At 33.7% G+C, this 15,118-nt stretch overlaps 1 protein-coding gene across 6 annotated transcripts in view; it reads left to right on the top strand.

Moving 5' to 3' along the window:
- tacc1 (transforming, acidic coiled-coil containing protein 1) overlaps positions 1 to 14,859 on the top strand; it is a 45,823-nt gene extending 30,964 nt beyond the window's left edge. For 3 of the 6 annotated variants that reach the window (XM_087270490.1, XM_087270488.1, XM_087270486.1), the window contains exons 4-14: positions 242 to 277; positions 2,470 to 2,530; positions 3,423 to 3,579; positions 7,751 to 7,803; positions 8,143 to 8,277; positions 8,447 to 8,523; positions 9,120 to 9,163; positions 9,255 to 9,415; positions 9,495 to 9,601; positions 11,121 to 11,241; positions 11,783 to 14,859. In XM_087270490.1, coding sequence (XP_087126616.1) covers positions 242 to 277; positions 2,470 to 2,530; positions 3,423 to 3,579; positions 7,751 to 7,803; positions 8,143 to 8,277; positions 8,447 to 8,523; positions 9,120 to 9,163; positions 9,255 to 9,415; positions 9,495 to 9,601; positions 11,121 to 11,241; positions 11,783 to 11,851 — 1,021 coding nt within the window. In that variant the 3' untranslated portion in view covers positions 11,852 to 14,859. The remainder of the gene's footprint in view (positions 1 to 241; positions 278 to 2,469; positions 2,531 to 3,422; positions 3,580 to 7,750; positions 7,804 to 8,142; positions 8,278 to 8,446; positions 8,524 to 9,119; positions 9,164 to 9,254; positions 9,416 to 9,494; positions 9,602 to 11,120; positions 11,242 to 11,782) is intronic. The other 3 variants (XM_087270491.1, XM_087270489.1, XM_087270487.1) reach the window with 1 other exon arrangement.
- Positions 14,860 to 15,118: the final 259 nt, after the last annotated feature.

Here is a 15,118-nt window from a genome sequence, read left to right as displayed (position 1 = left end):
AAAAATGTCATGGCAGTCATATTTACACTGTCATGCTGTACACTTTTCACTAAACTATGGCATTGACTAACCAGCTCCTATTTGTTTGGGAAGCCAGGAAGCTTGATCTCACTCCTACCTAATTTTTTTTCATGCTTCGTTTTTGCCCTCTAATGTCTTACGGCACGTCCCTCTCCACATCCCCTCCTCTCTGTGTCTGCTTTCTCCCTCCCCGTCCCTCCCTCTGTCATACCGTCCTCAGGACCACTGAGCAAGTGCGGTTTCTCTGTTTTCTATTGTAAGTATCCTCTCCTGCCCTCCTTTCCTGTACTATGACTGTAACCTCTTCTGTCCCATTGCATGTCATGAGCTTTGCTGAAGGCTGAACTGCCCTGTGGCTACGAACCACGTGCAGTATCAGTCCTCCAAACAAACTAGGGCAGAAGGTCTTATTTTATTGTATTCAAACTGTTCAGGCAGACAGTATTGATTTAGACCATGGGCGTTTTGTAACGATTTTTAAGTATGACCCTTTCACTGTAACCATCAGATTAGCAGATTAGTAGTTTAGATTGGTATTTTCACTGAAGTGTTATTATCAAGCACTTATCGGTTTGTAGATTGTAAATAAGTATGGTAGGTTGTTTGTTTTGAATAGAATGACTATCACTATTTTTTGAGTGGTTAGCCAATGAATTTAAAGTGTTAAAATCTAGATAATAGGCTGACTGGCCACCCTAATGCTGATGATACTGGTTATATGGGATATAATGGAGTTTAAATGTTAAATATATTTATTATTTTAGCAAAATTTAGCATTTTTAATCACACCCACAGGTGTGACTGCAGCACCTATGCTAAAGCTTTAGCTTTAAACACATTTGCAGGCACATCAACATCTATATATATATATATATATATATATATATATATATATATATATATATATATATATATATATATATATATATATATATATATATATATACACATACACACATAGGGCTTGATATTAACAGCTATCAACCCACCAAATGCGAGTAAGCTGTTAGACAGACACTCCCACCAGCCACTTTGGCTGGTTGAAAGTAACGCTTAAATTGCAGTTCTATTAAAAGCAGGATTCGACAATAAGGATGGCTAAATATTTGTGCAAATGTGATCTTAGAATCGAGAAGCAGCACCACTGACAAAAAAACTGTTCGCGTGAGCAAAAGAAAGCAGGTGAATACAGAATGAGAGGATGATCACTTGCGCGCACAGGTGTTGTGATACGCGCGACTTTTAAAAAGCGTGCACGCCCCCGTTTACTTGCACGAAGCAACCGTGCCTTATGGAAATGCAACTGCTGCGATCGATTCTCTTTGAAATAGACTGGACAAAAAGCAATGATCTTGCACCCACAGTCCTCAAAAATATATAAAAATATCCTTTTGTAAGCAGCAGTGGTCACTGCCTTAGTTTTAATTATTCTTTGAACAGATTAGCAGATCTAACATTTACAGTGTGTGTGTGATCATCCTTTCATTATCATTGCATGTTTCTTCTTACCTGCTTTCTTTTGCTTACAGTTCTTTTTGTTAATATAATTTAATTTTATATTTTTTTTACAATAACATTGCTTTAATATGAGATTAACTCACTAATTATGTGTAGTGAACTGGTGATCTGGGACCTTTAGCCAGGTCAGATTACTGTGCATATTTTAGATACATGACAATAGTTATTTTTAAATGTAATTTATTTTTAAAGATCAGTTGTTGAATTAAAAAGTGCATGTAAACAGCTATATTTTGCTTGTTTTGACACATTTACAATTTGTGGCTAAGAAATAATAATTTATTTATTTTTGGTGTGGTCAGAGATCAATTTGTTAAATCATTTTTAGCCCTGAAAAGTCATGTGAAATAAAAACATGTGATTAAACAATAAATAAAAGCAATACACAACACAGAAAAAGGGAAATGAATGAGGAGGCATGTGGACAACACAACATCTAAATCAAGTAATCTTAGCAAATCAAAGTTAAATGGATGCATATAAAATATATATATAATATATTTTCCTACCAACAAAAGTGTGGCAATTTGATTTATTTGATTTTTTTATTTATTTGTTGTGTTTTATTTGATGCTAAGGTGCATAATTTTAAACATATCTATTTGTAAAATTATGAATGAAAGATTGTTTTTAATGATTTTAATTATTATTGTTTATGATAACTTTTCCTCAATGTTTACTTAAAAGTCTATGAACAACTGTGCATTATCCATTGACAAGATGTTCTAAATTTGAGAAAAACATCATGACAAGTGTCAAGAGTAAACAACAGCCAGGTCAATATATCAATAATAATATATAAAATATCTGTGACGTAATAATACCATTAACCTACCGCACATGTCAATACTGTAGACTTTAAAAAGTTACAATTGTGAAAAAAATGTTTCTTACATGTATATACTGATGTAATAACTATTCTTTCTGCAGGAATTCATGTAAAGTCAAGAAGTATGAGAATCAGTCCTTAGTCCTGGATGTCTGTGATCAGGTAAGATTTCCAATAAACTCTAAATTGTATGCATTTTTCTCTATGTGGCTATTATTGCTAATATTCAACTTGTTAAAGCCATATTTCTCAGCGCGTTAAAGCATGTTAACAATATTCTAGCAATGTTTTGTAAATTGTAACATGATAATATACACTTAGCAATGGAAAGAACCATGTTAGTAACACAGAATAAATCTGTTAAAACATCAACATAAAGTTTTCTTGACTTTTTTTATATAGTTTGCAACATTTTCCCTTGAAGGACCTCTAACTACATTTTGAAAATATTAAACTCACATTACACTATTTGATTGGTGGTTAGATCATCATCAATCATATCTTTATCAGCGCATTTTGAGAATAGTTTAATCTCATCTTGTTAGCTGTGCATAATATGTCTCTGTGTGTGTGTTTTTGTGGCACAAGTAAATATAATCGAGGATTGCGGTATTGTCTTGGACTCTATAGTTACTGCAGTGACTCAGCAAAGATGCTCCTCACAGTCTCTCTCTCTCTCTCTCTCTCTCTCTCTCTCTCTCTCTTTTCTCTCTCTCTCCCAATATTCTAGTCTGAGCAAACCCTCATTTATTAAATGCAGTATCTCTATGTTACTGCCCTCTCTTAACCAGGACAATAGTTTGCATGTGTGTGAGGGAGAGAAACTGGATGCAGTTTCCAAAACAGGTCACCATGTCCCGTGCTTTTGTTCTAGAGACATTTTTAAGAACAAAGTTTGACATGCCATAAATAATTTTGAAGACAGTTCAATTATTTCACCTGAATTGAAATGCTGTTTAGTATGCTTAGCATTTTAGCTTCTTATAACATGAATATAATTATTCATGGTGTGTATAAAGTGTATCATGTCTATAATATACTTTTGAATTCACAGGAGAATGATGTGCAGGAGGACTCCGGGTCTAAACTGTCCAACCGAGTCCATCATGCCACAGACGAAGAGAAATTGGCCTCCACTGTCATGATCCAAAAGGACGGGACAGAGGAGTTTTCAGACTACAAAACAACCACCTGTACCAAGACTGCAGATGGTGAGGGAATGTTTGTGAGCATTGTGCTGCTCAGTTCGTGTTTATTCTCAGATAATGAATCAATAATCATTAGAGAGTGGGTCAATCTGTCACTAATGAGGTCTAACAAGCACTGCTGTGTTTGGTCGGACAGTTTGGAGGTATTGTGCAGACACACAACTCTGGTGAATGCGAAACAGACTTGCTTGTTGTGTTTGCTCCTCTCTTTTTTTAGGAAGAAAAGAGCCCTCTGTTCTCTTGGCTGGTTAATTTGCACAGTACACAGTTGGAGACAACCCTGTTTATCCTATTCAGTTATAAATAAGATATATTGAGCCACATGAGAGCAGATGTTTTGCAAGATTGTTTTCTTTGTCACATGAAGTCGATGAAATTCATTAGGTAATGTAGTTGTTGAAGCAGAGATCCCACTGAAATATATGCATTGATGCCTCATTAGTGGATGTGTTTGTGTGACTCTATACAAAAGCTATACTCCATATTGAAATTACGGCTGCACAATATATAGTTTCAGCATCGATATCTCAATGTACGAATCTGCAAAAGTCACATTGCAGAATCTACAATATGAAGTTGGAGTTATAAACAATTGAAGTCAGGATTATTAGCCCCCCTGAATTATTAGCCCCCCTGTTTATTTTCCCCTTCAATTTCTGAGAGAAGATTTTTTCAACACATTTCTGAACATAATAGTTTTAATAACTAATTTCTAATAACTGATTTCTAATAACTGATTAATTTTATCTTTGCCAAGATAACAGTAAATAATATTTGACTAGTTATTTTTTCAAGACAATTTTATTCAGCTTAAAGTGACAGTTAAAGGCTTAATTAGGTTAATTAGGTTAACTAGGCAGGTTAGGGTAATTAGGCAAGTTATTGTATAATGATGGTTTGTTCTGAAGACATCGAAAAATATATAGCTTAAAGGGACTAATAATTTTAACATTAAAATGTTATTTAAAACAATTAAAAACTGCTTTTTTAGTTTTCCTATTTATTCTGCTTTTAGCCAAAATAAAACAAACAAGACTTTCTCCTGAAAACGTCCTTGCTCTTTTAAACATCATTTAGGAAATATTTAAAAAAGGAAAAAAAAATATTCAAAGGGATTTAATAATTCTGATCAGAACATGTTATTTGATTACTGAATTTTTTTTATTTTCAACTTTATTTTTGTTTTCAACTGTACTTTATTTATCTATTTACTCATTTATTTATTTATTTATTTTTACAGGGACAATGTACAACATGACATATTGTGCCAGAGTTAGCTACAAAGCTAATTTACATATGTAGTCCCTGGGTAGCGACGAAACCTGCAAAAACAATAAATAAATAAATACGCAAATATTTAAATAAATGAGTAAATAAATAAATATTTCTGCATAAATTTCAGCGTAAATAAAATAATAAACAAATAAATATGCAAATAAACAAATAAATGTTTATAAAATCCACAAATTCCTGCATAAATAAATTTATAAATAATGAATAGTGTTGGGGAAATATTATTTTCCCCTCTTCCGAATGTTTATTCAATCATTCGCATTAGCATGTTGACCTGAGGAAAAGTAAATACGGAACTACGTTCAAGAAATGAATAAACGTTTGAAAGGGGGAAAAATAAGCTTTCGATTTGTCATAGCCTTTTTCCCCAACATTCGTGTAATTTTATATACATTTTATATATGTTTTTTTTTATTTTCATATTTATTTATTTAATGTCTTATTAATGCAGGAATTTATGGATTTCTTTAGTCTTTTTTGTATGTATTTGCATAATTACCTATTTATTGTTTTAGCAGAGTTCATCCTCCATACGTGGGCAAAAAGTTGTTACAAGTTTAACAATATAAAAATATATATAAATATTACAATATACACTTACAGTACAACACACACAATACATCATAGTCATCAAAATGAAATCAAATCAGTGGTTGCATATTTGATTTTCTTTAATTTGTTTATTGTATTTTGCCTTATTTTGGATAATTTTGAATATTTTATGCAGATGCGTTTACATGCAAAATCATCCCAACCAATGTAAAACTATGTATTCTTTCCACATAGTTGCTTAAGCATTATTGTGAAATTTTATTCATATTGCAATATATATTGCAGAAAAAACAAAGCATGTCAATGTCAGTTTTTTCCAATATCATGCTGCCTTAATTGGAATGGTCAAGAAGAGAGCAAGTGACTGTATCCTTGTGTATAAATATGCTATAGTATAAATCATTTTTCTAAACTAACACAATGCAACAATAAAGGCAATAGCTAACGTTACTTAAAAAGTTGTTCGGGAATCTGCAACGAGTTAATAAATGCAAAAAATACATTACAAATATAAACCTACACTTACCTGTGAAGGGTGTCACGGAGGTGCAATGGGTAGCTCGGTCGCCTCACAGCAAGAAGGTCACTGGTTCGAGCCTCGGCTTGGTCAGTTGGCATTTCTGTGTGGAGTTTGCATGTTCACCCCGTGTTCACGTGAGTTTCCTCCGGGTGCTCTGGTTTCCAAGTCCAAAAACATGTGGTATTGGTAAATTGGGTGGGCAAAATTGTCTGTAGTGTATGAGTGTGTGTGAATGAGTGTGTATGGATATTTTCCAGTGATGGGTTGCAGCTGAAAGGGCATCCGCTGTGTAATGACATATGCTGAATAAGTTGGTGGTTCATTCCCCTGTGGCGACCCCAAATTAATAAAGGGATTAAGCTGAAAAGAAAATGAATGAATGATGGCATAGCTGTCCAAATTGGACAAATTAGCTAATGTATGAGACAAATTCTGGATCTGTGGTGGGTGGATCTTTCGAACCCCCCTGGTTACAGGCCTGAAAATAACGCAAACAGTTTTAAGTAAATAGCCTACTATTAACGACCATGGCGTAGTGATAATCCCCGTTACATTGTCTTTAAATCAAAATACGGCTTTTACCGTTCCGTGTTGTTTCCATAGATATTCCAGCTTTTTAATTTTCTTTAAATTTAGTGGTTTTGTGAGGATGAAATGAAAATGAATTTAGTTCTGCGCTTGGTCTGATTGCAAGTGAGACTGTTTCTCACACTAGACTTGTGTGCCCTCTATTGGCTACTTTATGAATTGTTTTCAGTTTTCTTTAACGTCTCAGAGAGATTTTATATGCTTTTTTAGGCTTTTATATTCTCATATTATTTAAAATGTTTATTGATATTTTCCTGTTCACATTTTCCTGATTCTAAATCTCTCTATATAGACCATATGGAGGCATGCAAACAATAACAATGGTCCTAACCTATTATTACATTTTTAATTTCCATAAGTTAAGGTAAAGGTAAAAAAATTTTTACTGTCCCAGTTAGGGAAATTTGTCTTGGGCTCCTGCCCTCAGCTGCAGTCATCACAAACATGAAAAAAAAACAATACAACAAATAAGTATTTCAATAAATATAAGTTACATGCCCCTCTCCATATATATATATATATATATATATATATATATATATATATATATATAAAAGCAAAAACAGATACTCTCAGTTTAAGCCGCCACTATTATTTAATGCTCATAGGATAAAAATAATTCTTATATCTATTTAATCTACAACATGGTACTTTGAACCTTTTCCCCAAGCTCATACTCCTTGTGCAGAACATGTGATACGTCTCAAACTCGTTCAGCACATCTTAATGCGTCCTGTTCATACATAATCTGCAGTGACATCTGCTCTGTTACACCAATAATTTTCCAGCCAGTGTGAATTAAACAAACTACTTTAGATCTCAGCTGCACAGAAAAGTTGCCAAGCCAGACTGTGATGCTGTACCTTATTAAACTCTCAAACATAGTTTCCAAAAATCCAAAAATGTCCACATATTGATAAATAATGTTATGACAGCTGTTCAAAAGTTATCATGATATGATTAAATTGCCTCTTGCTGCAGTTAAAAAATAGTTGCAGGAAATGTTCATGGCCACATTGTAATGATCTATAAACATTATTACAAACAATTCAAACAAAGTGACATTTCATTCATTCATTCATTCATTCATTCATTCATTCATTCATTTTCCTTCGGTTTATTCCCTTATTTATCAGTGGTCACCACAGAGAAATGAACCACCAATAGTTGACTCTTTAAATAATTGATCATTTAATTTATTTATTTAATTATTTATTTCAGATCTGCCAGTAGGAATAACAGAGCAATTTGAAGAAAAAGATCTCTCCTCTCCGGTAAGCTTTTATTGGTTACTACAATATATATATTAGTTATGGCAATTGTTATTCAATACATTCCTGTATCAGAGTACTATAAACACATGAGCTATAATAGCAGAGCAGAGCTATATATCTGCATGACAATGACTCATAATTATAAGCCCATTAAGAAGATTATGATGTCCACAGGCCTTAATCTGCTCAAGGGCAAACTAATAACTGGGTCAGAGGAAAGACTGTAGTCATTGTTTCATCTTAATGGGAAAAAAATGTAGATGTTACCATGTAATTACCATTTAATGTTATAAAGTTTACAAATAATGTGTAATTTCTGCATTCATGTTTGTTCTGCAGAGTGAGAGTCTGTGTAAAAGTTATACTCTGAGCTCTTCAGACAGTGAGACCATAGTGAAGACAAGTCCAGGGCTCGATTCCATCCCTCTCAGTGAGATTGATAAAGCAGCAGTGCTCACGCTGATCAGAGAAGAGGTACACTGTTCTGAAAAACTAAATTAATCAAGACTATATAGGAATGAAAACAGTATATTTATCACTTTTATTAAATGAGCAAGTTGGTTTATGTTTCTTTTGTCTGAAATTGCAATCTGAAATTGAATTTAAAAGTGTGTCCGCATGTCTGTGTGTGTTTTACCTGTAGATAATTGCCAAAGAGATTGAAGCCAATGAATGGAAGAGGAAATATGAGGAGGGTAAACTGGAGGTCACTGAAATGAGGTACATTCTTATCTAGAGCCCTTCCCAGAATGCACCGAGCTTAATACCTGCATTGTACAGTCAAATAGTTTAAATGAACAAAGAAGTTTAACTTATACTGATAATTATTTATGGGAGAATTGAAAGAAAGTGTATCAAAAATTATTTCATCTTCCATCTTTTTAGTCTTTCATTTTTCTTTAAGTGAAATTAATTTGTAAGTCTTTTTAAACAATACATTTTGCACATTACTTAAGTAAGCAGCTATGAGTTGATTCCCAACCTTACAAGCTTTGATTTGAAGCAAAGAAATATATGAAAATCAGACAGAAAGACAAATAAAAACTGTATTTAATGGCTTTCATGAGGCAAAGTAGTTGTACAAATCATTACAAATGAAACATTCAATTTACAAATGTAGTATAAAAGAAGTGTTGGTTGTAAAAGTATATTTATTATATATATCTACCTCAAAGCTTCTACAGGGCCTGACTTTAAAGGTTACATTTATTGTACATGTGGCCACTGAGTCAACATGCTTACCTTTAAAAGTCACCTTGCAGTTGTTGTAACACTAAAACCTTTTAAACATTAATAAATTCTGTATCCCACCTTAGGAAAATAGTGGATGAATATGAGAAGACGGTAGCGCAGATGATAGGTGAGTGATCGGAACTCACCAACATCATTTTTAATAATATTTTAGTTTGCATATTTCTAAATTGCTGCTTTTTTGTTTCCTGGAAATACAGAAGACGAGCAGCGAAAGAACATAGGATCTCAGAAAAGTGTCCAGCAGTTAACTTTAGAGAGAGATCAGGCTCTCGCTGACCTTAACTCAGTGGAGCGATCGCTGTCTGATCTGTTCAGGCGCTACGAAAATATGAAGACTGTCCTCGAAGGCTTTAAGAAGGTCAAATATTCTCTTTAATGTTCAGAATGCTGGATACATAAATGATCATGTACTGATAATTCTGCTGGTCTCTTCTCAGAATGAGGAAGTGCTGAAGAAGTGCGCTCAGGATTACCTTACACGTGTGAGGCAGGAGGAACAGCGTTATCAGACCCTCAAAATCCACGCTGAGGAGAAACTTGACAAGTAAGAATGATATTACACTATTAAAATTGATCCCTCAGTTTTCCATATGCTCATTTCTTTTTATCAATGCATCCTGGAGAAAATGTCTTTCAATATAAGTAATTTTCTACCAAATTCTGAAACGTGATATATTGTAATTTCCCAGTACAGGGTTGCGGCTGGAAGGGCATCCGCTGCGTAAAACAAATGACAGAATAGTTGGCAGTTCATTTCACTGTGGTGACCCCTGATAAATAAGTGACTAAGCTGAAGGAAAAGGAATGAATGAATGATATACTGTAATGTTAAACTTCAAGTAACGTCTTTATTTTATAGTAATTCTGCTTGAAATCAGATGATTGAAGTCATATCCTATATTTTTGATGTGCTTAATTGTTAGCAACATGTTAGCAGAGTGCTAAAACATGCTAGCAATGTTTCAAAACATGCTAAAAAAACATAAAACTACCTCAAATTCTTTCAAGCCAATATCAAAGTGTTGACAAGAAAAAATTGTGGTATGCTAAAGCTAAAAAAAGTAGAAGTGTCGGTATTGTTTTCCAGTGTATATCCATTTTCCCTTGCACTGCTGTTGTTTTGCAGAAACCCATCCACTATTTATTTAAGTTAAATCATGGTCTGTTGTCATTTTTCATTCTGATTGGCTGGAAGGTGTACAATAAATGTTTTAAATGTACAGGTAATTCCCTGTCAGTTTTGATCAAATAAATGGACTTTCCACAAACATTAGCATTTCCCATAATAACTCATTTACTCATCTGTGTAATCTCAAGAACATTTGCGACTTGTGCTTTACCAAGAGCCAATAGAGATCAACCAACTAATATGCTCAAATATATTTGCAGAGAGGTAGCTAAGTCATGTTACTATGAGTTATATGCCAGGCAGCGATGTAAACACAGTACAGCTAGACTAATAAGTAGGGCCAGACGGAATCTGCGGATGTTTTTTGCTATTTCTGCGGAGAAGTTTGGTAAAAATCTGCAGATTTCTGCGGAATTATTTTGGGAGTATCCAGCGGAGTATCAAAACTAAAACCTTAATACATGAAAAAAAAAGTAATAAATTACTGAATAAAAACTAAATAAATTTAGATTTACACTTTAACTCAAGTTAATTAACAGAATTAATGATGGGCTAAAAATCTGCAGAAATCTGCGGAATTCTGCGGAAAATCTGCGAAAACTGCGGAATTCTTGCTCGCGCAGATTCCGTTTGGGCCTACTAATAAGTCTCAAATGATATCACCCAGCCATCAAAGTATGATAATTACTGTATATCCCAATGATTTCTGCAATGCAGAAAACGTTGACATGATGAAAACAAGTTATAAAATTTAGAATTAGCTGTAAATAGTGCTGGAATTTGACAAAAACGTGAACATAAATGTTTTAACAATTAAAATGTATAGTCCAGAAAAGAAATCCATAAGCTGTATGCACTTATATAAAAGATATCTAAACATAACTTGACTTTTTTGTAGACTTGATTGATCTCTAATCTGTGTTTGCTTTTGCAGAGCGAATGAGGAAATAGCTCAGGTGCGATCTAAGGCCAATGCAGAGAGTGTGGCGCTGAATGCCAGCCTGAGAAAAGAGCAGATGAAGGTGGACTCCCTGGAGCGGGCGCTCGAACAGAAGGTAAACTCTCACACATACACCTCCACAACACAACACATCATGTAACCAGGGTTACCACGCTTCATGAAAGTCTGGATAGCACTTGAATTTCAGACATACGGATTCAAGGCCTGGAAAGTATTAGGTCCTTCAAAGTGCTTGAATTAAATTTGAAATAAAATTAGTTTTTGGTATTATTTGCTGTCAAAAACAAAGCAAAAACAGAGATATTCTTTATTTAAAAATCTTACATAATTTTTTTATTTTTACGATAAAAATGACTAATAATGCACATTTAATCATTTTTTTTAATTCAACAAATTTTATTAAAGTTTTCTGATGATTACTATAAATAAATTCAACACTTTTAATATAAATATTTAATGTTAAGTACAGTAAGGACTTTTTATGGCACTACATATGCTGGGTTATGAATTAAAAAGATGCGTGGTTTAAAATAAAAGTCCTTGAATCTGGTGTCCATGAAAGAGTGGGAACCCTGTGTAAAGTCAAAGACTTGTTTCTAAAAAAAATGTTTAAAAATCCCTGTTATTATTTCCAGAATCAAGAAATTGAAGAGCTCACTAAAATTTGTGATGAGCTCATTGCAAAACTGGGCACAACGGACTAAGAGAAAAGAAATCCTGCTTATAATGCCATGTCTGATCCAAACCCACCCCGACCAACAACGTCTCTGGATCTTGCATTTTTTTCTTTTGGGGAAAGAAGTCACTTTTCCATGAGTCTGGCTCAGGCAATGGAAGAAACAACTAGATATGAGCTGAAGAAGGATCAAATAAAACGGCCCCAGACGCTCTTTACAGAATCAAAAAAGTGCTGACGTGGGACTTGCACCTCAATTTGGTTGTATAAAATACGGATGGCTGGAAAAACCACCCACATTTGAGCATTTGGGAGAAACTCTGTTCAGATGTTCGTGTAAAGGAACAGACATGCATTGAGGGACTTTGGCCTTGTTCATAGTTTACATGATCGCACTGCTGCTATTTGTAATGGAGGGAGCAAATCATATTATATTCAACTTCTTTTAGATACGTTACTTGCATTGGAAAGTACTGTAAGTGTTACCTGTGTAATTATTTGATTATATATTAGAGGTCATCATACGGATTTGAAAGCAAAGTTCCAGGTTCAGCACAAATAAGTTGAAATCAGTTGAAATCACTGGTGGTTTAATGCTAATTACTACAAAATATCTCCCCTGACTTGTCTCAACAATCTAGGCTAGTGAGGCACTTGTAATTGTGTGAATGGAAAATACGGTAAACTACAGTCAAAGTCGGAATTATTAGCCTAGCTGTTCATTTTTTTCTCCAATTTGTGTTTAACAGAGAGATTTTTTCAACACATTTCTAAACATAACAGTTTTAATAACTCGTTTCTAATAAGTAATCTCTTTTATCTTAGCCATGATAACAGTAAATAATAATTGACTAGATATTTTTAAGACACTAGTATTCAGCTTAAAGAGACATTTAAAGGCTTAACTAGGTTAATTAGGTTAACTAGGCAGGTTAGGATAATTAGGCAAGGTGTTGTATAACAATGGTTTGTTTTGTAGACTACCTGAAAACATATATAGCTTAAAGGGGCTAATAAATTTGACCTTAAAATGGCTTTTAAAAAATTAAAAACTGCTTTTATTCTTGCTGAAATAAAACAAAAAATTTCCTTGCTCTGTTCAACATAATTTGGGGAATAATTTAAAAAAATCAAAGGGGGGCTAATAATTCTGACTTCAACTGTATACTTCAGTAGTGTAGCTACATGACATAAAATAAAAACAGAAGTGCGAAAAACTAAACTTTTCTATGTAAAATTGCCATAGCAACAAAACATAATTAAATAGCAAGTATGCATGTTTAAACTGAAGAGTAATATAGTGCTTTTTTTTAATTATAAGCTAAATACAAAATATTTTTAAATCTGCCGTTGTAAGTGCCTCACTCATTATGACATCATAATGGCATTCTGACATTGCAGTATACATTATGACATCATAATATCCATCCTGACGTCATATCTCAACACATATAGGCCCAATCCCAATTCTATCCCAATCCTACCCCTTAGCCCTTACTCCTATGTCCCAATTCTTTTTAGCCTGAAGGTGTAGGGCTAAGGGGAAGGGCTAGATACCCTTTGAAATGGAGATTTTTTAGGACCACACTCAAAACCAAGGGGTAAAATAATTTCCCAGAATACACCAACTACAACAACGGCTGCTCACAGATGTAGGAGATGCACAAATTTGTCATTATTAAGGATTTTTACAGCAAACAAGCTTGTTTTAATACATTCATAATGGCGATTGTGTTTTACCGTCATGCTTTAAAAAATAAATAAATAAACAATACGGCTAAATTTCGCTATCTATAATCCATAACAATAACTCTTGTATAGCAGTCCCACATCATTGTCACTTGATGACACTGGAGTACCCTTCAGAAAAGTCTAGTGGCTGGGAATGAGCTTTTAACAGTGTCTGCTATGTTAATGTTGATTTTGTGTGTTTACATGATGAATATGGCCACTTTGTAAGTGCACAGTATTTCGATCTTATTACCACATTATATTGTTATGATTTACGTGGCGTATGCCTTCAGTGATTTACTGAAAATGAATACCAAAAAGTAACACAACTGGAATAACTACAGCAGTCGCCAACATTGATCTCATGTGAAGCAAGAGATGGCGATGACATATGATGATGTGTGCTGATGTTGTAGTGGTGTCCCTTTTTCAGGAGTAAGCCCTTCCTCTTACCAATATGTTTTAAAGGCCAAGGGGTAGGGGTACAAAAATATTGGGATTGGGCCATCGTGTCAATGGTATTGAATTCGTAATATTCCATACCTTGTTTTTCTTGCTGGATTGTAGGTGAGAAATGATCATAATTCGTCATGTTTTCAGAAGTCCCGATGGTTTAATTATTTGTAGTCATTTCCTCATTGTCATAATCATTCGTAATTATCAAAAAAGCGCTTAATTATTAAAGCGCTTGCTTTGCCAAATCGGACAACACAGAAGCAAACTGAAAGCACTTATTAATGAAATACTTTAATTTTCATCATTTGCATGATTTATGAAGTTCGACCCAAGTTTACTCTCTGTTTTCTTGTGCTGAGTCAGTTGATGTCTATGGACCGAATCACTTTCAAGTCATTCAATGAACTTGTTACTAGAATTGACAATCCTTAGCCAGACTTGCTACAGTGTGCCTGAATTTCTGAAGTGATGCTTTCTAATGGCTGTTGTTGTTGTTGTTGATGTTGTTTATACCCACAATTCCTCTGTGCTACAGTATCTTATGCAATATTTCAGCTCAGAATAACCAACTGCCAAATGAAACCGCTCTTCATGTGCCAAACATTTCCGGGTTGTGTGGAGAAATAGAGCCTGTAAATTGTTGTGTTATTGTTTCAAGAAGATGTTGCTGTTCTTTACAGTACTCACTGACCTGTGTATATTTTTATGAAAAGAAAGAAGTGCTTTTATTGTGTTATTAATGTTTGTATAGTGGAAGAGAGAGAGGGAGAGAGTTGCACAGATATCCCATTGACTAATATATATTTTGTGCATAAATGCATCCCCTGAATAAAGTAATAATTAGCTTGATGAGTTTCTGGTGTTGATATTTTAAAATAGGCTGAAAAATATGTATATGGACTAAATTTAAATAAATTAAGTGGAACATTTCTAAATTATACTAGTTTGTTTACATTCAGCCCGTATGAATATTTTAGTAAATTTAATGAATCTTTAATTACACTATAATATTTTCCTGAAATTATGACACTACATGAACTTTAAAGCAAGTTGTTCCAAACCCACAAGAAATTCATTCATCTTTCTGACTATACATGTAAATTTATTT

Source organism: Danio rerio, chromosome 10 (assembly GCF_052040795.2).
Source record: "Danio rerio strain M-AB ecotype USA chromosome 10, GRCz13ab, whole genome shotgun sequence".
Taxonomy (NCBI): Eukaryota; Metazoa; Chordata; class Actinopteri; order Cypriniformes; family Danionidae; genus Danio; species Danio rerio.
The sequence above is the reverse complement of the archived record's forward strand: the minus strand, read 5'-3'. Positions and strand labels throughout refer to the sequence as shown.